Here is a 26,637-nt window from a genome sequence, read left to right as displayed (position 1 = left end):
ACTATGCCAAATAAGGACATTGACTTCCAGCAATCCGCCATTATTATTTCTCGCTGCAATTTTGTAGTCCAAGCTAAAAGATACAGAAGTTACGAGAGGGTAAGTTAAAATGTTCGGTTGTTGGATGTAGTAACCCACACGCTTCATTACACCGTCTAATGTAGATGAACTGCCGCGCTTGTGACAGGGCGCATGTTTAACTGAAAGAACGAGCAGAGAGAGAGAGAGAGACCCGGTCGCGCGCGCTCACTCTCTCTCTTCAGAGAGGCGAAAATGTAAACAAGACTTCACCGTCTCCAAACTAGACGCTGTCTTGCTCTCTCTCCCTCGCACATACTAATCAAAATAAATCGACACGGTGGTAAAAGGTCGGAAGACCAAAGTTTCATGTGTAAATACAGTAACACACCATTGCGATACATCCATATGAAGACGTTCTGCAGGTTCGTCATCTTCATTTTCATCTTGCTCCGGCTCCGACTCTGGCTCGAACATGTAAGGCTGGCTGGACAAGTCTTCCGTTGTTGACATTTTGTTAATAACGTGTGAATAAAAAGTTTATGTGCCGCTAGATAATCCTATCTCTGCTATCAAAGTACAAAAATGGCCGAACGGGGTGGAGTTGAACCTCTGCAACCTGGAGAGGGGGCGGGGTATGAAGTGTCTCAATTGTATTTAAAGAGACCGCACCAAAACGAGTTGCTCTCAGACGCACATCAGAAAAGGGGCCTGTGGAGCTATAATAAAGAGGAATTCAGACCCAAGCATTGCAGTTCCGCTTTATGTAGACTATAAATGTATGATTTATATGTAAAAAGGAACAATTTAAAAGCATGATATGTCTCCTTTAAAGAATGTGGGTAACCAAATACTTTCTGGACACATTGATAGCATGGAGAAAGAAAAAAACATGTCAATGTCAATGGGGACTAAAACTGTTTGGTTACACATTCTTTGCAATATCCTCTTTTGTGTTCATCAGAAGAAAGAAACTCATACAGGTTTGAAACAACTTGAGGATGAGTAAATGATGACAAATGTAGGGTGAACTAACCCTTTATAATACATTAGTAGTAAAAATAAAATGCTTATTGTAAAGTGGTATTTTTTAAATTAACATTTTATTGAACAACTTTCATTAAATTCTGCACACGATCCTAAAGCTTCTGCTTGTGTTTTTCTGACTGATTTTTCTGCAGATGTTTTGTTGGAATCAACCCTGCACTGGCACCAAGACAGCCACAACAAAAGTAAAAAAAAAAAAGTGGAAAGACCTCAGAGAACTGGAACAACACAGTCAATCCTCATGTGTGTACTCTTCTCAGAAGGCTTATGGACTTTGAGTGGTTAAGCATGTAAGTTAACATGCATCAACCACAACTACAGGAAGAGATGTCAATAAAATGACAATTGCTTTGAGGAATGTTACATTCGAATTTTTTTTAAAATTTTTTTCTAAAATCTTGTTCAATAAGATCGTTCACTGCCAAAAAGTGGTCAACTTACATGAACAAAATGTAAAAAATTACTTGTAAAATCTAAATAAAAAAAAAACTAAAGGGATAGTTCACCCAAAAATGAAAATTCTGTCATCATTTACTCATCCTTCTGTTGTTCCAAACCTGTGTGAGTTTCTTTCTTCTGTTGAACACAAAAGATGATATTTTGAAGAATGTTGGTAATCAAACAGTTGATGGTAGCCATTGACTTTCTATAGTAGGAAAGAAAAATATGGAAGTCAATGGCTACTGTCAACTGTCTGATTTAAAAAAAAAAAAAAAAAATTTAAAAGAAGAAAGAAACTCATATTGCTTTAAAGTCTCAAGAGTTTCAAGATATTTGGGTACTGTGATTGTATTTTCTGAAAGTTGAAAAACTTGAAAAATTGTTGTTACCAGTGAATGTCTTGCAGTAATTTGCAAATTAAATATTTTTCTTACAACAGCTTTGACTTTGTTTTTTGTTTGTTTTTAAATGTTTTTTTTAATGCATTTACATCAATATAATGCTAAATTATAGAGTATTGTCTACTGTTAAAATAATTATTTACAGCATTTTGAAAGTAAAAATGGTTACAGCAACATTCTGGCTTTTGGGGCATTTACAGGATTTTATTGGCAACTTTAGTTGCCAGGTAAATTCTGTAATTTATGGTAATTACAAAAAATTGCTGTAATGTATAATACAAGATGAATTTTATTATCCTGTAAAAAAGCAATAATATACTGTATTCCACAAACAACAATTTACTGTAAACTGCTTAACAGTATAATACTGTAATCCATTTTACAGCAACTAAAAGCTATTTTACAGGATTTTATTGGCAACTTTTTTGCCAGTAAATTCCTGTAAATTCTACAGTATTTTTTTTACAGTGTAGTGTTCCTGTAGATTACGCTGGTCATTCTCAGGGAATGAATGAACGAATAAGACAATTTAGTGCAGATGGTCTAAAGTGACTCATTTAGCATTCAATGTAGAGAACGATCTGATGTAAAGTGTTGTGCAAAACAATGCAAAACTACAAGGTTCTGTTTAGGAAGTCTTTATTGCTGGTATTTGACAACCATTTCAGCAGAAGTTCAGGAGTCGTCAGAAGAATCAATAACCTACAAGAAAGAATAAAATAATTTCAACACCAATAAAAGGCGGGATGTAAATGTCCCGATCATCTGGTTAGACTTTAGTTTGTGATAGTGACCAGCTGACTTTGCATTATCCTTAAAAAAGAAAAGAAAAACAAGTACGTTTATCATAGTATGATGATCAATAATTACCATCCATTTGGTCTTCTTGCCATCATCCTCCTACACCTGAAAGAATAAACACATTTAGTTGATCTGCAGTGTGTCAGTCTGAGTTTTTGATTGCGATCACATCACCTTAATCACAGCAGAACATGCGCACGTCATTGAGAGCGGTGTCGTCTCCACTTCCCTGTGGCGGTTCTACCCGGGTCTGTATGCCGCAGATTCCTTTTCCAAGACACTTTGGACTCCATTTGCCCCAGTTGCCCCGGTTTGTGCCATTACCCTCCAGCACATCACCTCCAGTGCAGGTGAACCTGGAAACAATTCAGATGTGACAATATTATAATAAAATATCTAATTGTGCTGTTGGATTGAATGTCAGTCACATGATCACCAGCAGCCGACGGCCTAATCACTGCAATCACGAACAGCAGCACGACAGAGTGTGAAATTAACTAAACTATTGATGGGGGAAAACTGAGTCCTTAAATAGTAAAATAAAACCTTGATGGGTAAGAAATGGTGTAAGAGGTATACACTGGTGCTATAAGTTATAACATCTCTTACCCACACACTCACCTGATGTTGTTTGCGGCTGTATCATCTCCATTTCCTTGGGGAGATTCAACTCTCAGCTGGAAAGATTTCAAGACTCCAGAATGACACCATTGGATATCAGTCCACTCACCCCAGCTGAAGAAACACACAGATGTTGCCTGATCAAATCAATCATTGTCCAAAAAAAAAAAAAAAAAAAAAAAAAAAAAACCTCAATTTATTTATCTAGCTCAAACACTTAATGCAAGAATTGTTAATAATTTGAGTCCATTACTTTCCTACGTCGGACTCAATTGTGGTGTTCTCCTGTGAGTCTGATGGTCCTTTGGACAGATCGACACAGTGAAGACGAATCCCATTGAGCGCTGTGGCATCACCAGCACCAATTGGTCTTTGCACCTTAAAACAATTTATGCATTTGGCAGACGCTTTCATCCAAAGCAACTTACATTGCATTTCAAGGTACACATTTACATTCTGATCAGTTCTTGCGCTCCCTGGGAATTGAACCCATGACATTGGAATTGCAAGCACCAACGCTCTACTGTTTGAATGACAGGAAAGCAATGACACATCACAAAACAACAACAAGACAATCTTCCATTTGAAAAAGTAAATAACCCAACACTTAGAAACATTTATCTTCATGCTCTTCAGTATTACACAGACACTTAAATCTTAAGCAGGTGCAGTTCCCTGGAGTAACCTGGAATTAAGTGACATACAGCAACTCCACAGTTTTGAACCTTTGAAGCGCTCTTCCACCCCATATTAGCAAAATAGAGTAAATGCCCAACTTACCTTCAGACTAAACCCTGAAGCGAACGTTCCACTTGGACACATGTCCTTAAACCCCCAAATTCCCCACGTCCTTCCATTTGACACCGTCAGCTGACATGCGTAAGCTTGGCCATTGCTGCATTCAGGACTTTCTGCAGACATAACGCTCACATCACATGCTCAATAATGGCTAGAAGTGATGCATTGCTACAGCACTGGCCTGAATACTGATAGTAGATTAATTTTAGATAAACAATCTGCTGAGAATGACAAAGGAGAGATAATACCATCACATTCTCAAGTTTATTAAGGACGAAGACAATCATTTAGTAATTTCTCTTTACAAACTGTTAATGAAGTGTTGTAGACCTACTGGGTATACTACTAGGCCTAATATATTTTACTCACTTGTGCTGTTGGTTTCCTGGGCAGACAGTTGCATTAAAACATTGACATCTGATTAGAGAAAAACAATTGCAGATGTATTTAGAATTCAGAAACCCCTGTTTTTAGCAAAACTGTAGGCTGTTAAGTGAACTGCAGCCAGCAAATACACGATTTCCTCTCAATAATCAGTGGTGAGAAGCAGCAGTTAAGAAAGCATCTGATTATAGCAATGTGGATATATTTGCAATAATTTAAAGCCTTTTGTCCCTTGGTCGAACATTATTAATGTTTGAGCTTATTTAGAGATATCAGCCGGATGGCTTAGTGCAGGCGCTAATGGATCCTATGATGCATCATAAATTACCCCACTAATAATGCCCAGAATGGTACCAAACTTCTACAGTAGTACAAATAGGTTCTCTACTCATAAAACAAAGCATTGGAAAGTTTGTAAGTACATCAGGAGTTTATTTATATAACACTTACCTGACGGCTTAGGCTACCGCTAACCCGGACATCGAGGTCACTTCTTTTATTCTATTCTATTCACTTCTATTATTTTTTTCCATAGTGTTGACAACTTAGTGTTAACTAATAATTGTTGCAAACTGATACTACCCACAAAAGTGCATTCCTGGAACTGGCCGTCGTTACACTACCTCCTGATGCTTCGCTTTCTGCCAGGACTTTTACATGCTTTTCCCAAATAATGGAAGTGCAGGTGCATTTTCCTTATCTAGGGCTGTCACTTACGATTAACGAGTAATCGGATCATATTTTTTTATAATAAAAGTGAATACTTTTTAAAATGACTTTAAATACATATATAATAACAACAATGAAGCAATAATAATTGGTTTACATAAAGTATCAAAAACAGTTATTTTATGGTTTTATTGAACAACACTGAAAAAAAAAAAAAAAATTAATACAAGCAAACGACTTTTAAATGTACTGTCATAAACAGAAGAGAACAGATGAGGCAATTAGTAAGTATAAAGCTTTATTCCAGGAGAGAATGAAGAAGAGTGGGGAGGCGACACAGGTGAGTCAACAGGCAAATGATGATCTGGTGTAAACGGCTGGTGTTTCTCTGTGCAGGTGAAGACTTGTGATGGTGGCGGACAAACAGGAGAACACAATAGGATACACGTAACAGATGATGGCAGACAAAAGACGGATCAGGTAGGCTGGTTCAGGTGAGTACAAGTAGGGTCTATAGAGCTTGTCATGGACAAGACCAGTCAATGAGGTGAAGGGAATGACGGTTTATACATGGTGTGTTGATGAGGGCGTGCAGGTGCAGGTGATCAGAACTCGGGTGATTGAGAACGAGTCGGCGGAGTGTGGTAATCTGGTGCTAATGGCTGGAGTGATGTGCTGTGTCTCAATTCGCCTACTTGTGCTACGCCCTTTAAAGTATTTACTCTTTTTGTGAAGAAAAAGTACTGTAGCAGAAAGTAGACAAGCTTTGGGACACACTACCACGTCATCTTTAACGGTTGCTCCTGACACAGTAAACTGGCCTGTCAATCATCTTGTCAAAGATACAATCCTCCACATTTAATTAAATTTAATTTCCTACCGTATTGGAGAGAAATGCAGTAGCACGTTGATCTGCTGTTGGGGATATTTCATGCGAGACTATCATCATATTAATGCATAATGATGCATTTAAACGTTAATGGCCAAACGGATCTTCATAAAAGTCCACATTGTTATTGCATATATATAACACTGAATATTTTTTTTTTTTATCAGGTTAAACTTTGATTAGTCACTCAAACCTTTATCCAAACCTCCCACCGTCGTCGTGCACATCAGCCATGTTTTGTAGTTTTTTACCACTTTTTACTCATGTTGTAGTTCCTCCAAAGCACAATGGGTTGTTGTGGGCAATATTAGCCTTCAAATTGTGCAGGGATCCACACTTCGAAAATCAACTGGAAATAGTAGACCATCTGGGGACTTCTGGCATACACTTTTCAACATACTATGCTTTGGGACACACTTATTTTAATCTCACCTACTGTTTAGGATGGATAGTATGGACATTGAGACGCAGGGATGGTGTTGTTAAATCCGTGATGGATTATAAAATCTGCCAGCGTCCAGGGGCCCGTTCTTCATACGTCGCTAACTCACTTAGCTGGATTTGATTGTTGGCGATTTGGCATGATCTTGGATTGTTTGGTTCTTCAACGCTCATCCTGGACTTGCTGTCATAGCAACATGTGCGCAAACTTAAACCTGCTCGGGAGCAGGCTTATTTCATGTTAACAGGATTAGATCCCGGCTTCATAAGCGGAGCTGATACGGGAAGTCCAGCGCAGCGCGATAGTGCACTTTCTGAGATATATTTTTTTTTCTCGTGATTCGTGAGATTGTCATGAAGCCATTATAACATTTTAATGACAAATTAAATGTGTACCACTGTAGTTGAGGTCAAGAAAAACATTCATGACACAGTTATAATGGCCTCATGACAGCCAATGTCAAAACCAATCACCTGAAAGTTTAATGTAATGTTAACCCATAAAGCTAAGTGGTTTCTTAAGTTTGGTAGTTAATCTGCTATGTCATGTTTATGACAATTTATGTTGTCTTGGTAATGTCAAGTTGTCATGACAAAGACACTGACATGTTATGATGTATTGGTTTATGTCAAGTTGTCATAACAAAGACATCTCAAACTATGTCATATTTGCATTAAAAATGTCATAATTGAGCGAATGACACTTAATGACAGTTGTCATAAACATGCATAAGACCTCCTTCATATTTATGACATCTGCCATGTCATGATTATGAAGGTGTCATGTCAGTCTTATGCACACCCCTTCAAGTAAAGTGTTACCTAAAGTTCTTTATGCACTTGCAGGTAGGCTAGTTCCTCCATATGACAGTTATCTGAGAGGGTTTATTCTCTGTCCAGTGCAATGGAAACAAATGGACATTACAAAGTTTTATACTTTCTTTCCTTTGGAAAGTTAGAAAATACCCACTTAGGCTACTGCACATATTTCAGCCACCACTTTCTTGGGAACAGATGTGTTGGTGTTGTGTAAAAGTGCACAAAAGAGGAAAACACAATGTCATTACAATGAACTACAACTCGGGAAAAATGTGATCAATAACTCATGGCAAAATATTTTTACATTAACATAAGTTTATCAGTTTTCACTTTCACAACTCAAAGCAATTCATCATTACTCAAGATTTAACAGTTGAAATGACTATACAGCCTTAATTTAATGCAGCAAAAATTATTTTACAGTGTAGGCTACTAAGATCTTTTCTAATTTTTTGCTCAGCCTTTTTCTTGGTTGCTTTTATAAACAGAACACCATTTATTTAACAGTGCCTTTTATAAAAGAGACGATAATGTAACTAAAAATTACCATTATGTAGAATATTTTTGTACTTCACTTTTATTTGTTCCCATGTTCTAGTATGGTGACTCGACATTACAATGAACAAAGTAATTATGCAATAAAAAAAAATACAAAAATATAGGCTAATAAGTGATAAAAACATCTAACATGGCCACTTCTAACAGATTTAAATTGTCTGCTACTTTTTGCCAACCCTCTCTCCTGGCTTTTGCAGACTTTGAGGTGTTCCCTGGCGTTTTGATTAAACATTAAAATTCCGAATAAACTTCGACTATTAGTTCTTGCTCTGCTGAGGAGAAAAACTGTGCAAGCTCTTTGGCCACGCTGAACAGCCAATAGCAGCGTTGCTGATCAATGTGTCATGGTGTAGAAGGAGAGAACCCAATCGCAGACCACTTGCAGACATTTCAAGGGTTTATTACTACACAAAACAGAAAACAAAACCCACGAGGGGGCAAAACAGGACTGAGGGTAGAACACTTAGGCTAAGACAAGACTATAAACAAAGACTAAATACTGACTAGACAGGAAACAAACTCACAATTCTTCATATAAACAGGAATCAGACAAAGTACTCACAAGACTGTATAACATGCAATGTTACACACACTATGTTTGACAATGAACCGACACAGGACAGAAAACAAGAGGGATTAAATAGGGAAGCTAATGATGAGGGCAACAGGTGAAACTAATACGGTAATGATTACAAAACGAGGATAACAAGGGGGGGGGGGGGGGGGGGGTTACATGACGAGACAACGAAAGCACATGGCCAAACAAATGGCCATGTGCTGCACATGAAACATGGGCCTGTCATGATTCTGCCGCAAGACAAGAGAAAAATCAAGAACAAGATGGCAGAATCATGACAGAACCCCTCCCTTAAGGAGCGGCTACCAGACGCTCCCTAAGGGAAACTAAACACGAGACATAACAGACTGTGACAAGGACACAAACCAACAAAACATGACGAATAACACTAATGGAAAACATGAAAAAACAAATCACAGGGTTAGGGTGTAAAATCAAAAACAATAAACAAGGCAGAGGAGGTGGGGGAAACACAAAGTCCTTGGGGGGCAGTCCAGGGTGGATGGGAGGACTGGGGGGAAACACAAAGTCCTTAGGGGGCAGTCCAGGGTGGATGGGAGGACTGGGGGTCTTGGGCCTCCGTGACGAGGACTGAGGACAGGGAATCCGGGGGGACTTGACTGGAGACGCATGAGGGGATGACCTGGGGGAAACAGTAGGCAGCTTGACAGGGGAGACAGGAGGCGACACAACAGGAGATAAGACTGCGGGTGACGGTGGAACAGAAACAAAAACAGAGCTCCCCGAAGACGGCACAGTATTAACGCTCCCCATCACAGAATCGGGGAGATTGTCGTCAGCAGCTGACTGCGGTACGGTGCTCACGGCAGCTGACTGCGGTACGGTGCTCACGGCAGCTGACTGGGGTACGGCGCTCACGGCAGCTGACTGGGGTACGGCGCTCACGGCAGCTGACTGGGGTACGGCGCTCTTAGACTCAGGACAAGACATGACGGGGACTTCCAGAATTTGTACCAGACGTTTCAAGTACTCAGACATTGTCTCGGCAGCGACGAGGACAGGCATCTTTTGCGAAGCAGAAACCGACTGTAAGACAGCTTCAGCAGCTGAATCAGCCGCTGCTCTCTCTGCAGCACTTACGACTGCAGACTCGGGAACAGCACTTGCAGTAGCGGGCTCTGGAACAGCGCTTGCAGTAGCGGGCTCTGGAACAGCGCTTGCAGTAGCGGGCTCTGGAACAGCCTGAGATGAAGAACGAGAGGCTCCCTTTCTCCTCTTCTTTCTCCTTGGCCGCGGAGCAGATGCCATGGACGGACTGGTGACAGGAGAGGGAGGTGAAGCAGGAACCGTTACAGGAACTGGGGAGCCCAGCGCAGGCGAGGAGGACTCCGGGCAGGAAGACTCCGATGCTGACTCCCACGACGGGTGCCTTCCACGCTTACCATGAAGATTTATGGACGTGGAAGGAGTCTCAGGAGTCGCGGCAGGACTGGGTTGGTCCCCAAGTGTAGCGACGGCTAGCAAACGACCCTCAGGGATCACAGGAAGCTTGGCAGAAGGTGGAGAGGACAACCACCATTGTTCCCGGAGCTCCGACTGCCACTTGAGAAGAGACACTCTGTCTGCTGGGTTCAATGTTGGTCGGTTCATTCTGTCATGGTGTAGAAGGAGAGAACCCAATCGCAGACCACTTGCAGACATTTCAAGGGTTTATTACTACACAAAACAGAAAACAAAACCCACGAGGGGGCAAAACAGGACTGAGGGTAGAACACTTAGGCTAAGACAAGACTATAAACAAAGACTAAATACTGACTAAACAGGAAACAAACTCACAATTCTTCATATAAACAGGAATCAGACAAAAGTACTCACAAGACTGTATAACATGCAATGTTACACACACTATGTTTGACAATGAACCGACACAGGACAGAAAACAAGAGGGATTAAATAGGGAAGCTAATGATGAGGGCAACAGGTGAAACTAATACGGTAATGATTACAAAACGAGGATAACAAGGGGGGGAGGGGGGGAGGGGGGGAGGGGAGGGGGGGGGGGCAGCACATGGCCAAACAAATGGCCATGTGCTGCACATGAAACATGGGCCTGTCATGATTCTGCCGCAAGACAAGAGAAAATCAAGAACAAGATGGCAGAATCATGACACAATGTTTCTACTATATCGATACATATCCCCTTTTAACCAGCGCATGAACGCGCAATTATCTCAGATAACTCAATCCAGCGATACTAATCATATCCGGCAAGTGTGTTCGAAGAACCGAGTTAGCCAGATCATGATTTGCACGATGATATCATCTTGGATGTGTCATTTGATCTCGGATGTAATAAGCAACGTACGAAGAACGGGCCCCTGGTGATTGTTGTTACACTTTACAGCAAGATCAAATACTTGTTTCTTATTGGCCAAACAATATTTAATTCAAGTTCATTTTTACTATTTGACGACTTCTTTATGATAGAAATGCTAGTCACTGTAATTTCTTGAACAAGAACATGTGGACATCAAAACATGCAAACTCAGGGCGAGGGTTTAAACCTTTATTTTAAACAACAGTTCACATATTTAGAATAAATACAGATAAATATAGATACTGATGTTTTCTCATGTGTTAGCATAGGTTTATAAATAATAGCACTATGATATGCTATATTATGATTGTTTTAATATACAGTATTGAGCGGCCTTAGAAAATGATCTAATAATGCGGTTCATGGATTATAGTTCAGGGAATGCACCATTTTATTAATAAACAAAGTGTAATGTTCACCAGCTGGAGTGTCCTTGATACCCACCAGAGGGCACTCCACACCAGACTATCATGTTTCACTCACAAACGACATTTCCCAGAACTCACTGCCCGGACTCATCATCACTGATTGCATTCACCTGTGTCTCATCACCCTGTTAGTCTCAGCCTATTTATACCATGTTCACTCATTCACTCACTGTAAAGTTTTGTATGTCACACTTGTATGCAATTCCGAGCATTCTCCTTGGTTTCATGTTGCTTAGTTTTTTTCTTGGTTGGTTTCTTGCCATGTTCCCTGGATTACTCTTTTGCTTCTGATATTTGTTTGTTTGTACTGCCCTCCTGTGCTTGACCCTCTGCTTGTGTTTGATTATGATTCTGGATTACGCCTTAAAATAAAGCTGCATTTGGATCTCACGTCCGTGTCTTGGAGCAGTTTCATGACACAAAGCAAACAATTAAACATTAATAAACAAAGCAACCAATTAAAAATGAGAGGTTGTTTTAGTACAGTCCATGAAAGTCTGTTTGTTCCTCAAGGTAATTTTTTTAGCAGATTTATATCTGTCAAGTGTTAACAATTGCAACCCACAAGAAATCAATCAGTAAGCTGTACCATAACTCTTGTACAAGTGTATAACTGCCTTAAATGTGGCTGTTATCATCAGAGCAAAGCTCAAATAGAGCAAGAATTATACTCACACATGATCCCCAGAACACTCAGACCTCCAAGAGCCAAAACAAGAGAGACACCGAGGACGATCAGAAGAACATTAGTCCGCTTTGAGGAAGTAACTTGATTCCCTGTGATTAGAAATCAAATGTGATGACTGAATTGCAGCATGATTCAATAGTGCTAAAGTGATTATTTTGTTAATTGGCAGAATAGTTTGGCTTGAAAACATTCACAGATCCTTTTAACATTAAAACAAACATTGTTATTTTTCTGTATTTAAAAAAGGCTGAATAAGCAATCTTTATTAGGCCTGGGGGGCACCTAAAACAAATTATTATAATATATTTTTGGCCACAATTATATATATATATATATATATACACACACACACACACACACATACATGTATTGTCAGTGCTTGTCATTTTCTGCACTCTATTCAGGTTTTTGACAGAGGGCGGAGCTTCAAGAGCTTGTGTGTGTTAGCAGCTCTGATTACCTCACACAGACAAGCTCTAAAATGTCAGAAACTGTTCTGCCTTTTATATTTAAACTGGAGTCAGACAATGACAGAGAGAAGATGTGACAACATGTAGAATGCAACAGGACGTTTCTGAATGGTCAGTTGATGAATTTACAGTATGTTGCTGATGTGGAGTTAACTATCTTCAATTAGCATATTCTGTCATGATAATCTATAAAATCGCTTGTATGGGAACTGTTGTAAGATGCCTACAGAGTGACTTGCTATTGCATTTGTGTTCCATACTGTATTGCATGTGAAAGACGGATGCAACAGCTTGAGCAGACTCACAAATGTTCTCAACTCTTCATCTTCTCAACATGGATGGCATGTTCCCGGGGGTGGGGTTTATGTAAAATTTAGGGTTAGTGATGTCACTAACCCAGGAGAAATGTTGTGTAGTCCCTACCAGCCGTTTGTTGTAGTCGTTAAAAAAACGATTTCTTAAAAAGCAAATATCTTCCTTTGCTTTGAACTTTGCCCTGCGCCCTGCCAGTCTAAGGACTCAAATACACAAGGGTAGTTCTGAGCCGGGTTGATGCAGGAACTGCGCATGATGACCGACCGTGATCAAGTCACAGCACAGGCATCTGGTTGGACGATGTCCACCATGGTGGCCCAGAAATACCCCTGGCTAAATATTGTAGGGGTGTGAGTTGTCGACAAAACACACTTTCTCGATGCTCCCATCTCACAAGGTGGCCTTTTTAGCGACGCTGCTGAGGAGTGTGCCCAGCAGTTCTTGGCAGTCCAGAAGCAGGCTCAGGCTATCAAGTGCCCACACCGAAATGCTACCAGGCCATCGTGAGCTGCCCCTCAGTTTGCTCGTCGCCAAGGGCGTCTGTTCCAATGCAAAAAAAATCAAGCGTTCGGCATGGCCAGCTCAGCCGTAACGTCAAGCCTCCGCAGGAAGAGGACACTACCCGTCTCAGCTGCTAATCCTCTAAGCAGTCGGTGAAACACCACCCCTGAGACGGGTGACCTGGATTCAAACTCTCCGATACAAAAACATACTCTGTGTGAATTCTGTTAAATGTTGAGCACAGCATACAAATATCCACACTATTGCAAATGTGACATTGATTTTATACAACAGTTTCAACAAACGAAAGGTTTTAATATTAAGAGATGTTAATTTTAAACAGTATTGACAGTATTTTTTTGCAACAAAATAATAGCTCCAACGAAAGCCGCAGCAGTGTTGGTGAACGAATCTGCAGCTTTGAACAAATCATAAGAGTCAATGATTCATTCATAATTACAGCCACTTGCTTGATCATTACTGAATGAATGACTCGATGACTCACTCATGAAGACTGTGACTTGCCGCCACCTACTGGTGGTTTTAATTTAAAATTTAAAGGGGTGGTTGATTATGATTTCACTTTTCTAACTTTTCTTCTTATTTTAGTGTGTAATGTTGCTGTTTGAGCATAAACAACATCTGCAAAGTTACAAAGTTCAAAGCAAAGGGGGATATTTTCTTTTAAAGAAATTGCTTTTTAAAGGGATAGTTCACTTTGAAATTAAATTTTGGTATGTTTTAGCTTACCTCAAGGGCATCCAAAATGTAGGTGTCTTTTTTTCCGCAATCATTTTATCTCATTGACAAATGTATAATTATTATACATTGTGGAAAAACTGATAAAACTAGTTACAAAAATGATCTTAGACAATACTTGAGTGGCATAAGTTATTCTGTTTTTAAATAACAGCTGTATATAGAGATGTGGTGTAAATGACATTTGTTCATTGCAGGTCGGAAAAAATGTAAAATATTAACAATTTCTCTTGTAATCTAAGTTTGTCCTCTTACAGACCTTAAAACTAGACAAATTATTTAAACTTATGAGACTGTGTTATGTGACTTTTGAACAAGTTTTTTTTTTTTATTCAACTTCACAAGCCTAAAAGTGCCCCTAGTTGAAGAAACGCCCATAAATACTGTTCGTTTTCTCACACAAACCGCTCGTTTGGTGTCTTAGGCCATCAATGTGTACTTACGATGGGGAACTGTTTAATTTGGACGATGGGGAATTGTTTTAATTTGGACTCTGTGCATGCTCTTTGAGACAGTGTCCATAGACCTGCATCAAATGACTGAGAGACAAGAACGGTTTGACCTAAAAATATCAAAATTGAAACTACTGCGGAAAAAAAAGACACCTACATCTTGGATGCCCTTGAGGTAAGCTAAAACATACCAAAATTTAATTTCAAAGTGAACTATCCCTTTAAGGACTACAACAAAAATGGCTGGTAGGGACTAAACAAGCTTCCTCTAAAATTGACATTGACCCCGCCCCCGGGAACGCTATTTTTTAGATTATCAGGACAGAATACGCTAACCAATGACTAGAAGATAACTACACATAGGCTACATAAATTCATCAATTTCAACCATTCAGAAATGTCTTGTTGCATTCTACATGTTGTCACTTCTTCTTGAGTCTCTCCAACATTGTCTGACTCCGGTTTGTACATAACAGGTTAAAAGTTTTTGAAATTCTCAGTGCATGTCTGTGTGAGGGAAAAGGACACAAGATCTTGACGCTCTGCCTGTGTGCTAGGAGCAGCAGCTCATTTGCATTTAAAGGGACATGCACAAAAACTGTGCGTTTTTGCTCAACCTCAAAAAGTGACAATTTTAACATGCTATAAAAAATATATCTGTGGGGTATTTTGAGCTAAAACGTCACATACACACTCTGGGGACATCAGATACTTATTTTACATCTTGTGAAAAGGGCAAACATGCGACGTCAGATAGACATTCAGATCAGGTCTGTATAACGTCCGTCGGTTCAGACCCAAAGGGGTCCCTAGTCAGACGTTCAGATATTAAACCAGTTTTGCACGTCCACAGACGTCCAAAAGAGTCCCTAGTCAGACGTTCAGATTTTGAACCTGTTTTGCACGTCCACCGACGTCCAAAAGAGTCCCTAGTCTAGTTAAGAAAGATACCGAATCACAGTGGTTTGACAGCAAACATGCGACGTCAGATCAGTTCAGACCCACAGTGGTTTGACACATGTCCAAATTTCGACAATGAGGTTGTTGTCACATCCCTCTCGGATACTCCTCAGAAGCCAGCTGCTAAAAAAACTAAACGCGCAGAATCTAACATTAGTGGAAACGGAAATGACAATGTCTTGGCGGCTATTCGTGAGCTTGATTCAAAATTAGACAAAACGTTCCAGAAGATTTCGGTGAGTGAAACTACCACCGAGGCAACTTCCAAACAAGGCAAAAGTCTAACAGTGACGGTGCAACAGCTTATGTTGGATGTTGGCGTGCATAAAGAGGCTCTCGATCATCTGGAATCTGAGGTCCACGCTCTGAGAAAGGAAAACAAATCACTGAAAGCAAGTGTACAGGAGTGTTGACGTTACAGTTGGCGATGGTTTCTAAAGTTGCACGGCGTTGCGGAAAAAGACAATGAGGATGTCCGAAGTGTGGTCCTCAACATCTTAGGGAAGATTGCTCCTGGACTGGAGTCGGAGACAGGCTACAGGACAGTGTCGATATCGTTCATCGTCTGGGTCCGAAGCGGACGGATGGAAAGACCAGATCGATCATAATTCTCTTCTCACAGCGACGCATTCGTGACATCATTTGAAGTGCTGCTAAAGGTTGCAAGTTTCTAACTGACAATAAACTGCGTCTCTCTGAGCCGATGTCTCCTGAAGATAGAGCAGCGCGGGACAAGCTGTGGCCTCTTGTGAAGAAGGCAAGGGAGGAGGTCAAGAAGGTAACCTTTCGCAACTCATTTGATTTGATTGATGGGAAACAAATCTTCTATTCTGAATCTGATGTCGTGTAAACTAAGCTGCTGCTTGCACTTGTTACTTTTCTCATGCAAAAATCGAAAAGATGAAACTTGACTAACAATATAAACTGTGCAAAAACTGTAGGTTAGGGTTTGTTAGGGAACCTAACAAATATGAAGGTAACTATTTTTGTCCTTCTTTAATTATTGTTACCTTTACTATTAATCTCCTTATTTATTTATCACCTCGATAACGATGTGCTTTGGTTATTATCCACCTCTCCCTTTACATTCTGGTAGCTAAGTCTAAAGGAAGTTCTATTTTTGTTATTTTTTTCTTATTTTGTTTAGGGGTTCTTGTTATGGAGTATTCATTAAACTCCTTGTCGGTTGTAACTTTAAATGTTAGAGGTTTGCGGGACAATCTGAAAAGAAAAGCAATTTTTTTGTTTTGTAAAAGAAGTGCAGCTGATCTTATCTTTCTTCAAGAAATTCATTCAGGGGAAACAGATGTTAAATTTTGGAGAACGCAATGGGGAAACTCAATTTTCTTTAGCCATGGCAGCAGCCACTCGGCTGGGACTGCTATAATGTTACATAGATTTAAAGAGACTTTCACGAGTTCACACTTACAAATAAGTTGGATAGATTAAATTGGTAACCGTATTTGGCGTGCTGTCTGGGGAGAGGGCTCTGATCTTGGTAATTGGCCCGAACACAGAGTACCCCCCCCCCCCCCCAATTGTCGACAATTGGCGGTCTATTACTCTGTTAACATTATAAAATGTTAGCCTCTGTTTATGCTAAAATATTAAGTACTGGTCTAAATAACATTATTTCAGAATCTCAGTCAGGAGTCATGAAAGGCCGTCACATATCTAATAATATAAGGTTAGTATTAGATGTGCTGGATTATTCTAATTTAATTCATTCAGATGGTCTCATACTTTTTCTTGACTTTCAAAAAGCTTTTGATTCCATAGAAAACACAAATTTCTTTTTCGCACTCTAGAGTTATTTGGATTCGGTAAATCATTTATTGATACTGTAACCATGTTTTATAGAGATATTAACAGCTCAGTGATTGTTAACTTTGATACGTCCAAAAGGTTTGACATCCATCGTGGAGTCAGACAGGGCTGTCCAATCTCCCTGTTTTTATTCTTTTTAGCCACTGAACTACTTTGTCTTTTTAGAATTAACCAAAATGAAAGTTTGATAGGAATTTCTATATTTGATCGTGAGTTTAAAATTGCACAGTTAGCTGACGACACAACACTATTCTTGGAGGAAAAAAAAATGCTAATGTTACCTAATTACCTAATGCTCTGGAATTGGTGGAACAATTTTCATGTGCTTCGGGTCTAAAACTTAACATTTCGAAATGTGAAATTATCTCAATTCATGATATAGATGAGACATCATTGGAGGGGATCCCAGTTAAAAACTGTGTAAAATATCTAGGTACAGTATCCATATCACTAAAAATCCAGTTACCAGACATCTTTTAAACTTTTCTGATAAAATGACAAAAACTAAAAACGTCGTTAACATCTTTAACGTCCTTTTATCTAAGGTGGAAGGGCTCTCTCGCTTTGTATACCCTGCTCTCTCTCTGTTTATCAATGATAAAGCTATAAGGAAAATTAACAAAATATTTTTGGATTTCATTTGGAAAAATAGGCCTCACAAATTGAAAAGAGAAGTACTCTCTAATTCCAGAGGTGAAGGTGGATTTTGCTGATACTATAAACACCTTTAAAGTAAACTGGCTGAAAAGATGCCTTGTGAATCCAGTGTCGTTATGGTTTTTGATTCTGAATAATATCTTCAACAAACTCGGTGGCATGTCTTTCCTATTAAAGTGTAACTTTTTACCTACCCATTTCCTTATCTAACTTTCATCAGCAATGACTTCTCTCGTGGAAATTGTGTTTTATCCATAGCTTTTCCCCCCACAAAGTTATCCTTTGGAATAACGTGGATATAACCGTTAGAAATAAATCTCTCTTTTTTCCTAGATGGTTTAACAATAATTTTATTTGCATTCTGTCTTTGATGATTCTGGTCATATTATAACTTATAAGCAATTTTTGAATCTCCATAACTTTCCAGTTCCACCAAAGGAATATAATACCTTGATAAAAGCTATCCCAGCAGGTTTAATTCAATTAATTAAAAATCACCTTAACTTCAGTAAAGGTAATAGAGTGTTTATCCAGCTTTACGCTTGGGCGAGATAGATTTTTTAGATCGAAAATGCAACAACAGACATATTCGCACAATTTTTCAAATGAAGAGAAAGATTACTCCAAGGGGTAAATTCTATTGGGGATCCCTTGTAACAAACGTAATTTGGAGAAAGGCCTGACTTTTAAATTTTGTGTATCCAACAAAGTTAAGGAAATTCATTATAAAATCCTTCAGAAAATCTATCCTGTTATCTCATTCATCTCTAAATATTCTGATATTGATGAGACTTGCTCTTTTTGTGGTTTTGTTGAGGAAACTGTCACCCATTTATTTTGTGGGTGTAATGTAAGCAATAGATTGTGGGCTGAATTAAGTGCTTTTGTTTTTGGCCCTACAAATGTGACCCACACCTTCATTCTCAAAGACGTTATTATGAAAACCCAAAGCTGATGTCCCTTGAACATGTTGTTAATTTCCTTATCTTGTATGCAAAATTCTTCATCCACAAGCAAAAATGGCTTAAGTCTCCTTTGAGCTTCCCTCTTTTTCTTGCTGACAGTAATTATTTTATTTCATCCCTTAGACTTATAGATAACAACAATATAATTGTATGTATAATTAATGTGCTGTATGCAAATCCAGGATATTTATTTATTTATTTATTTTCTTATCATTGTTTGTTCATTGAGATGCAACCTTGCTTCACTTCTGAATTACTGAGCTTGTAATTATGTGTAAGTTCTGCAATATACTTACAACATGCTATTTTTACATGAACATATCTACTATAGTTTAGCTTTTCCCTAACTATATTGCAATACTGAGATGAGTAAAAATCGACTGAAATATGTTAATGAAATATGTTATATGTTTAAATAAAATGCAACGTTTTAAACTTATTAAACTGCAAATTAACATATGCCCTATATTAATGTATCATAAACATATGTTAGAGACGAAATATGAATGTTTAGACAATACTAATGAATCCTTAACTTTGAAATACGTATGATAAAATGTATGCTTTTTACAAAGAAAGATTACACTTGGAATAGTTAAAATTGTAATTGTTGTTGAATTACATGTGGAAACTTTAATAAAATAGCAAAACATATATTTACAAGGTAGATGTAAACAAAATCTTAATAGGTCAATATACGCCTTCTCATTAAATTATTTATTATTGTGTTTTATTAGTGACGAATTTGGGGAGAGGATAAATATTCCAAACCTTTCTGAAAATACAGTATATGATAATTAACTGCACAATTACTAGAAATGTTTACCTTGGATATTATACAACTTGCATGCATAAAAATTTGTTTAACTTTAAACCAAGTCTGTAGAATGGCCCATTTATATATATATATTTCTTGTCAGCCGTCTTCTTAGGTGTGTCTAGCTAAAATGATTTCTGAAATGCTCTTAGAGCTAAACTTTAGGAGTCCTACAATTAGGACTGACACACCCATTATAGGTGTTATCAATAATTTAGTTGTTGTTGCTGGTTTGAGTCGAGAAATACACATTTCAGGATTATCACTAATCTGTGTGTGCATTTTCCATGCAAGTTGACTCATGAAACCATTTGTTTATTATATCGCAATCGCATATCTCAATCGCAATATTGACCTCAATAATCGCAATATGACATTTCCCCCAAATCGTGCAGCCCTAGCCAAAAGTATATAGATCTATTTGCACTGACTGCTCAGTACAGCAGAGGCAGGAGCTCCGCACTAGGGTTGCTCGAGTTATATGGGCACACTGCTTGCTACAAGAGCTATATCCACTATTACGAACAATAACATTTGACAAATTTTGTCTTTCAGATTATGAAAGTGTTCAAACGTCAATCTCAAGATACTCTGGGAGGTCTTTTTTCTCAGAGCAGAGCTATCAAATGGTCACCTCTAAGAGGTTTGTTTAATCGATTCCAGAAAACAACAGTGTCCCAAGCCCCCATCTCTTTAATCCACTCTTGACACTCTCACCCATGCTACAGTTCCTGTAGATTACCACACACATGTAATTTCTAAATGCATGAATTTGTTTCTTCATGCTCTTTACCAACCGGCTGATGGCACAATTCAATATGAAGGGGAAGTGGAAGAAGCAGAAACTGCCTCTGGAGACGACTAAAACTTTTGAAGCAATTAAAGGTCTGGCCAAAACCAGAAAAGGAATCTGGCCTTGAATCTGAATTTAAATGGCAACTGAATGTTCAATAAAGCTTGACTAAGAGACAAATGATGTTAGTATTATTATAATAAAATTATACCCAATTGGATTTTTTAAACTGGTAACCTACTGAACAAACTTTTTAAAAAAAATTGCAAATTGAAAAGCATATGCAACATGTATAAAGTTTAAAAACACAATTAACTAATTTCTTTGCTTTTATACTTTAAATAGATCTCCAGTTTAACAGACTTTTTTTTTTTTTTCATTGTTCTATTTTAATAAATTAAAAGCACTCAGATAGACAAAAGTGAGGGTAAGCATTAATTAAGACACATCATTAAGACAAAGTTATTCATTCAAGGGCTGTGAAGTACTTTCTCTTTGCCTTTTGTTTGATTCACATTAATGGTGCAATCATCAGAAGGTTTACAGTGAATGCAGATCATATAACACCATTCTCCCCTTTTCTCCAAACTATTTACACCAATTTAAGATATGAACTGTGTTTAAGTGAATACTCTCCAATCCAGTCATTTGACATATTTTGTTGTGTATTTGATGGTTAAACGCGCACACGAAGCCTAAAGTATAATTTGCTTGTCTAGTTGCGGTCGGTTTTGGTGCGCACACACATAAGCCGCCTTGAAGTTGGAAACAGCGTCCCTTGCTCGGATTATTGTGCTTTAAATAGCTCTTCTTATTATCAAACACGTCAACGCAATTTAGCAACAGTAGAGACTGCATTTTACAACAACTCTCTTCTGCATTGCAAATTTAAAAAATGCATCATAGACAGATGATTTCATATTATCTCATATAGAAACGGCTGGCAAAGATAGAATTTGCAAGATAACATCTATTTATCATTAATAAATAGTAAGTGCATTTTCTCAATTTCTCCAGTACCGACAGCAGAACTGATAGCGTTGGAGCAGGATACTTGTCTTACCTCTTTCTAAACTCATCTACAAAGAATCTATTTGCTAAAATGGAAGTTATAGTATCCAAAAGCATTACATTTGGGCTGTGCCTGAGACATTTTATTATATGCAGTCTCTCTCAATTCATGATTGCTATCTTAAATATCTTTTCACCCAAGGCCACTGTCTATTGCAGTCTTACACCTTCCTATACAGCGATGCGAGTTTACAGAACCCATTCATGTGCAATGCAGTTTCAAAGGGATTTTTTTGAAGTGCTTCAAAGGGCTCTGCACCATCCCAGCTGAGGAATGGGGTCTTATAACGAAACGATAGGTCTTTAAAAAAAAAAAAAAAAAAAAAAAATGTATATACTTTTTAACCACAATTGTTCGTCTTGTGCTGGTCTGCGACGTGCCAGGCATTACGTATCACGTTGGAAAGGTCACGCTGGACGTAGGCAGAAGTACCGCCCCATTGTTTACAAAGCGAACTTACGAAGACTAATACAAACCATTTTAAACAATAAACTGACACAAAGCCATAAATATGTCATTCAACATACAATAAAATTTGAACAATCCTCCTCCTCCACGCTTGTAAACAATGGGGTATAAAAATATTGTATGTATTATATTTATAAATTTTTTGTTTTTGTTCAACTCTTGCAGCTTCAGTCATGAAATGGGATAAAGAAGCAACAGAGGCAACAATCAAGCATCATACAGCAGAACATCTTAAACGTGCCGTGGAGGACATACAGGGGTGGAAAGTAATGAGGAATTTTACACGAGTACTGTAAGGCATAGTGTGTTTATTTCTAGTTTAGGGGACTTTATATCTCTCTTCCCCTTCCCAACCACCCTCCCCCCAATTTTGGTCTGGAGTAATTTTTTTTTTTTTTTGTTCACTTGGCAGTGCCGTGTAACCATTAGAATTGTTTTATTTATCAGCCTGTTAATATTTTGCTGAAAACCTCATTAAAGATGTCATTTATTGTCAAAAATATTGTCATTTCAATCTATTTTTTTTTTTTTTTTTTTTTTGTCGTCATTAATAATCAGATGTCACTTATTTCCAATTGCAAAAATATAAGGCTACTAAAATGGATTTGTTTTAGACAGGTGCATCAAAGGGATAGGTATTCATTTATTATTTACAATTTTAAAGCAGGAGTTCTGCACACTGCTTTTACTATGACTAGAATGAGTTTTATTGAATACCATGTGCTCATCCAACCTTGGAACAAAAGCCTGTTTGATGACCCAAACATGGTTTAATAAAGCTAATAGTAAGACAAGATTGAACTCTGGCCTCATTAACAATTCAAATAATACAGTTGGTTTGTGACATCTGAAATCAGTTCAAGAAATGCATCTTAAAAACTTTTATGAATGTCCTTTAGACGTCTGTAAGTGACGTTGAAATGACGTTGTGAAAACTTTCATTTAGAACCCTGTAAAGATGTCACTTGGACATCAGTAATGAACATTTAAAAGACGTTTAAAAAAGACGTCAGCTCAGCTCAGCATATACTTAAATGTTTATCAATTTTAGCACTGTTTTATGAAACTGCAAAGGGTTTCCTGTAAAATGTCACACATATATATATATAATATATATATATACACAGTGCAATGCATAAGTTAATACACCCATGCTAAAGTTGACTAAAAAGAGGAATAAAAAATCATATTTTGGAAATTGAACTTAATGCCTTAATTTAAAAAATTAGGAAAAATCCAACATTTTAGGACACCAATTTTCTTTGTGAATGAATAATGTATCGTAAATAAATAAATGTTCTTCCTTAAAATACATGGTGCATAAGTGTGTACACCCCTATGTTAAATTCCCATAGAGGCAGGCAGATTTTTATTTTTATTTTTAAGTATTTTTTTATTTATTAATTTTTAGGATACTATGCATCCTGATAAAGTTCCCTTGGCCTTTGGAATTAAAATAGCCCCACATCATCACATAGCATTCACCATACCTAGAGATTGGCATGGGGTACTTTCCATAAGATCATCTCTCAATGCAAATCAAACTAGCTATTAGGCTAACTGAAATAAAACCATGCCAATCTCTAGGTATGGTGAAGGCTATGTGATGATGTGGGGCTATTTTAATTCTAAAGGCCAAGGGAACTTTATCAGGATGCATAGTATCCTAAAAATTAATGTAAAAAAAATACTTAAAAATAAAAATCTGCCTGCCTCTATGGGAATTTAACATAGGGGTGTCCAGACTTATGCACCATGTATTTTAAGGAAGAACATTTATTTATTTACGATACATTATTCATTCACAAAGAAAATTGGTGTCCTAAAAGGTTGGATTTTTCCTAATTTTTTAAATTAAGGCATTAAGTTCAATTTCCAAAATATGATTTTTTATTCCTCTTTTTAGTCAACTTTAGCATGGGTGTATTAACTTATGCATTGCACTGTATATATATGTGGAAATGGGAGGCTTTTCAATTTGGGTAGGCAAATCCAGGCGGAAATCCCCAAAAATGGTCCAGAAGCTTAACATGTTAACTTTGTTTTTTATTGCATATTTCTCTATTGAATTTTTTATTTTTTTTATTTAAAGCATTATTTATTTTATAAAGGTATTTGTAAAGGTAAAAAATGCACTGGAAAATCGATTTAAGGGGGCAAATATTGTCAAAGGTGAGACTGAAGAGTGGGGGTACGCAGAAGGATGTTAAAAGCCTTAGAGGGCAAACGTTTGAGAACCAATGATCTATATGATATCCATTTAAACTATATAGACTAAACAGTATATAGACTGAAATCGCAAAATGACCTTAAACTATATTAAATTGTGAGCGAGACTTATCAGCAATGAACCGGGTTAGTTTTAAACCATATTGCTAAAAAGCACAATTTGAAAATTGTCAGTTAATTTTCTCTTGTGCTATCTTACAAAATGGTTATGCATGTTTGTTTCTACTTCATATCAAAACTGACATGTGAAATAAACTTCAAGGAGAGCACCTTGCCTCATGCTTAAGGATTAGTATAAACGGACCTACCCCTGAAGCTATCAGGCAGGCCTTGAAAAGTTTTTTTTTTTCAAAGCAGAGGAAAATTCATTGCTCAGACAGAAACTGTGAATGCATGAATTTATGCATAATATGAATTCCTAGTATTTCTAAATTATTTGTTAATTATATTGAGTATTTTCTGTAATAAACAGAGTTCATAAATCTTTGTTTGACTAGTTTATTCTGAACCCACTCAATAAGCGCCGCGTCGCGCCACACCGCCCTGCCCACCACAAGTAAATTCTCAACCTATGGGAAACACTGGTTTGATATGTCATTTTTCATGAAGGTTGACAGGCTGAAAGGTTATGTTAAATCTTTGTTTTTACAAAACATTTACTGCTAATAATATTATGATCCATGTGGAGACATTTCCCCAAAATAGGGAATACCAGAACAACACACACACACACACACACACACACACACACACACACACACACACACACACACACACACACACACACACACACGTTTCATAGTTTTTACTTGTATACTTTTAAGTTGCATTTATTTGGTGCTTTGTTCAATCTCAAACCATTATTTTAGTTGTATTATTAAGATGTCTGCGCAGAAGTTAACTGTAATCTGTGCAAACATTACATTTAGCTTAAATTAAATGTCTTGCTTTGGTCTACACTGGAAGTGTTCTGTTTGCTCTGCTAAACTATAATTACTAAAACTAAAACTGAAGCTAAATAAATAAAAACTAAATAGAAATGTGTTTACAAAATAAAAGCTAAACTAAAACTAACAAAACCATTAATGAAATTTACTAAAAATAAAACTAAACTGAAATTTAAAGCAAAATTGAAAATGATATTAAATTAAAAACTAAATTAAAAATGCAAAACCATAACCTTGGTGTGTATAGATAGATAATGTAGAAAAAGTCACAAAATCTTGCTGAGATGAAGGGAACCATGTTATTTTAACTAAGGAATAGTCGATCGGGATCATATTGACTCCACACACAATATGAGGGTTAAATGATAGAGTTGATTCCCAGGGAACACACGAATAGATAAAATGTATTGATTGTAATGTAAGCCGCTTTGGACAAAAACATCTGACAAATGTGTAACTGTTGAATGAACCAAAAAAAAAAAAAAAACGTATTTACTTTTTAAATTTACTTTCATATCTCCAAAACAAGTTTTGTTCAATAAATGCAGCAGCAGATGCTGAATATGTCTTCTGTATTCTTGGTGGGGGGAGGGTCTAACTGTGCATGTGCAGTATGAGTGTCATTATCACTCTAGCTTGTTTCTGATTGGAGAAAAATGACATGTTGCAACCATCCCCTGTTGCAACCATCCCCTGTTGCAACTGTCCCGGTCTCCCAGTAACTGCAGTGAAAAAAAAAGAAAAAAAAACAAAGAAAAAAAACCCTGCAGTGCTATATATATATATATATATATATAATATAAAAGAAATTCTAAGGGATAATGAAATAATACTGATGATATTCCCAGCCTTACCTTTGTATTGAGAGAGTTTTTCATCTGAAGAAACTGTTGAAAGATTGAAATCAGTATTTTCATAGACTGAATCCATTTCATGAGCCTGACAGAAGACGTGTCCGCTGAGACTTCAGTGCTGCTCGAGTTTGTTCAGAATAAGGAAGTCACATAAAATGTCATTCACATTTATACAGACAGGAAATAATGAAGTAATGAGTCTGAAAAAACAGATCTAGCAACTAATATTTAGACAGCCGAAACGTTTGTATTAGTTTTTATCTCCTGCTTTAACTTAATACATTTTAGAGTGCAGAAACGTACAACTTTTGATTATAGATATATAGGTCTTGGCAACTAATTAGCTGGAAGAGAGAAGTGAGTGCATTGATCTGAATAATTAAAGGATTAAAAGGGATTCAAGAGAAGAAAGAAGTAAGGTAAAAAGTTGGTAAAAATTGTAGTTATGAAGAAGCTTGCATGACCCCTCCGGATTGTTCAGTGACTCATTATTTGGAAATGAAATATAGAAATTTGATGGGGGGAAAAAAGCATTTGAAAGTGAGGGGACATTTCTATTTTTTTGTTGTTGCTGAGACTATCATACTAACTTATTCCCAAAGTTGTATTTAAGAAGGTTCCTGAGTAACATTT

General features: G+C 37.5%; 1 protein-coding gene and 1 long non-coding RNA gene across 3 annotated transcripts; both read right to left on the bottom strand.

Moving 5' to 3' along the window:
• Positions 1-2,534: 2,534 nt before the first annotated feature.
• On the bottom strand, positions 2,535-4,468 carry LOC307163623 (vitelline membrane outer layer protein 1 homolog). Of its 2 annotated transcripts, XM_079879748.1 has the most exons (6): positions 4,110-4,468; positions 3,583-3,707; positions 3,330-3,443; positions 2,883-3,064; positions 2,778-2,813; positions 2,535-2,609 (listed from the first exon to the last, which is right to left on the bottom strand). In XM_079879748.1, the coding sequence occupies exons 1-4, from the start codon at positions 4,248-4,250 to the stop codon at positions 2,884-2,886; spliced, it is 561 nt and encodes a 186-aa protein (XP_079735874.1). In that variant the 5' UTR covers positions 4,251-4,468; the 3' UTR covers positions 2,535-2,609; positions 2,778-2,813; position 2,883. The 2 variants fall into 2 exon arrangements, with proteins under 2 accessions (XP_079735874.1, XP_079735875.1); XM_079879749.1 differs by lacking the exon at positions 2,778-2,813 and having other exon boundaries at positions 2,538-2,609; positions 4,110-4,282.
• Positions 4,469-4,496: 28 nt separating this feature from the next.
• Positions 4,497-26,148, bottom strand: LOC307163628. Its single transcript, XR_013822116.1, has 3 exons — positions 26,005-26,148; positions 11,906-12,007; positions 4,497-4,544 (listed from the first exon to the last, which is right to left on the bottom strand). It is a non-coding gene; the product is annotated as an uncharacterized lncRNA (long non-coding RNA).
• Between the last annotated feature and the right edge of the window lie 489 nt (positions 26,149-26,637).

This window comes from Squalius cephalus (genome assembly GCF_949319135.1).
Source record: "Squalius cephalus genome assembly, chromosome: 8".
NCBI lineage: Eukaryota > Metazoa > Chordata > Actinopteri > Cypriniformes > Leuciscidae > Squalius > Squalius cephalus.
Note: the sequence above shows the minus strand (reverse complement) of the source record. Positions and strands in the feature narration are given on the sequence as shown.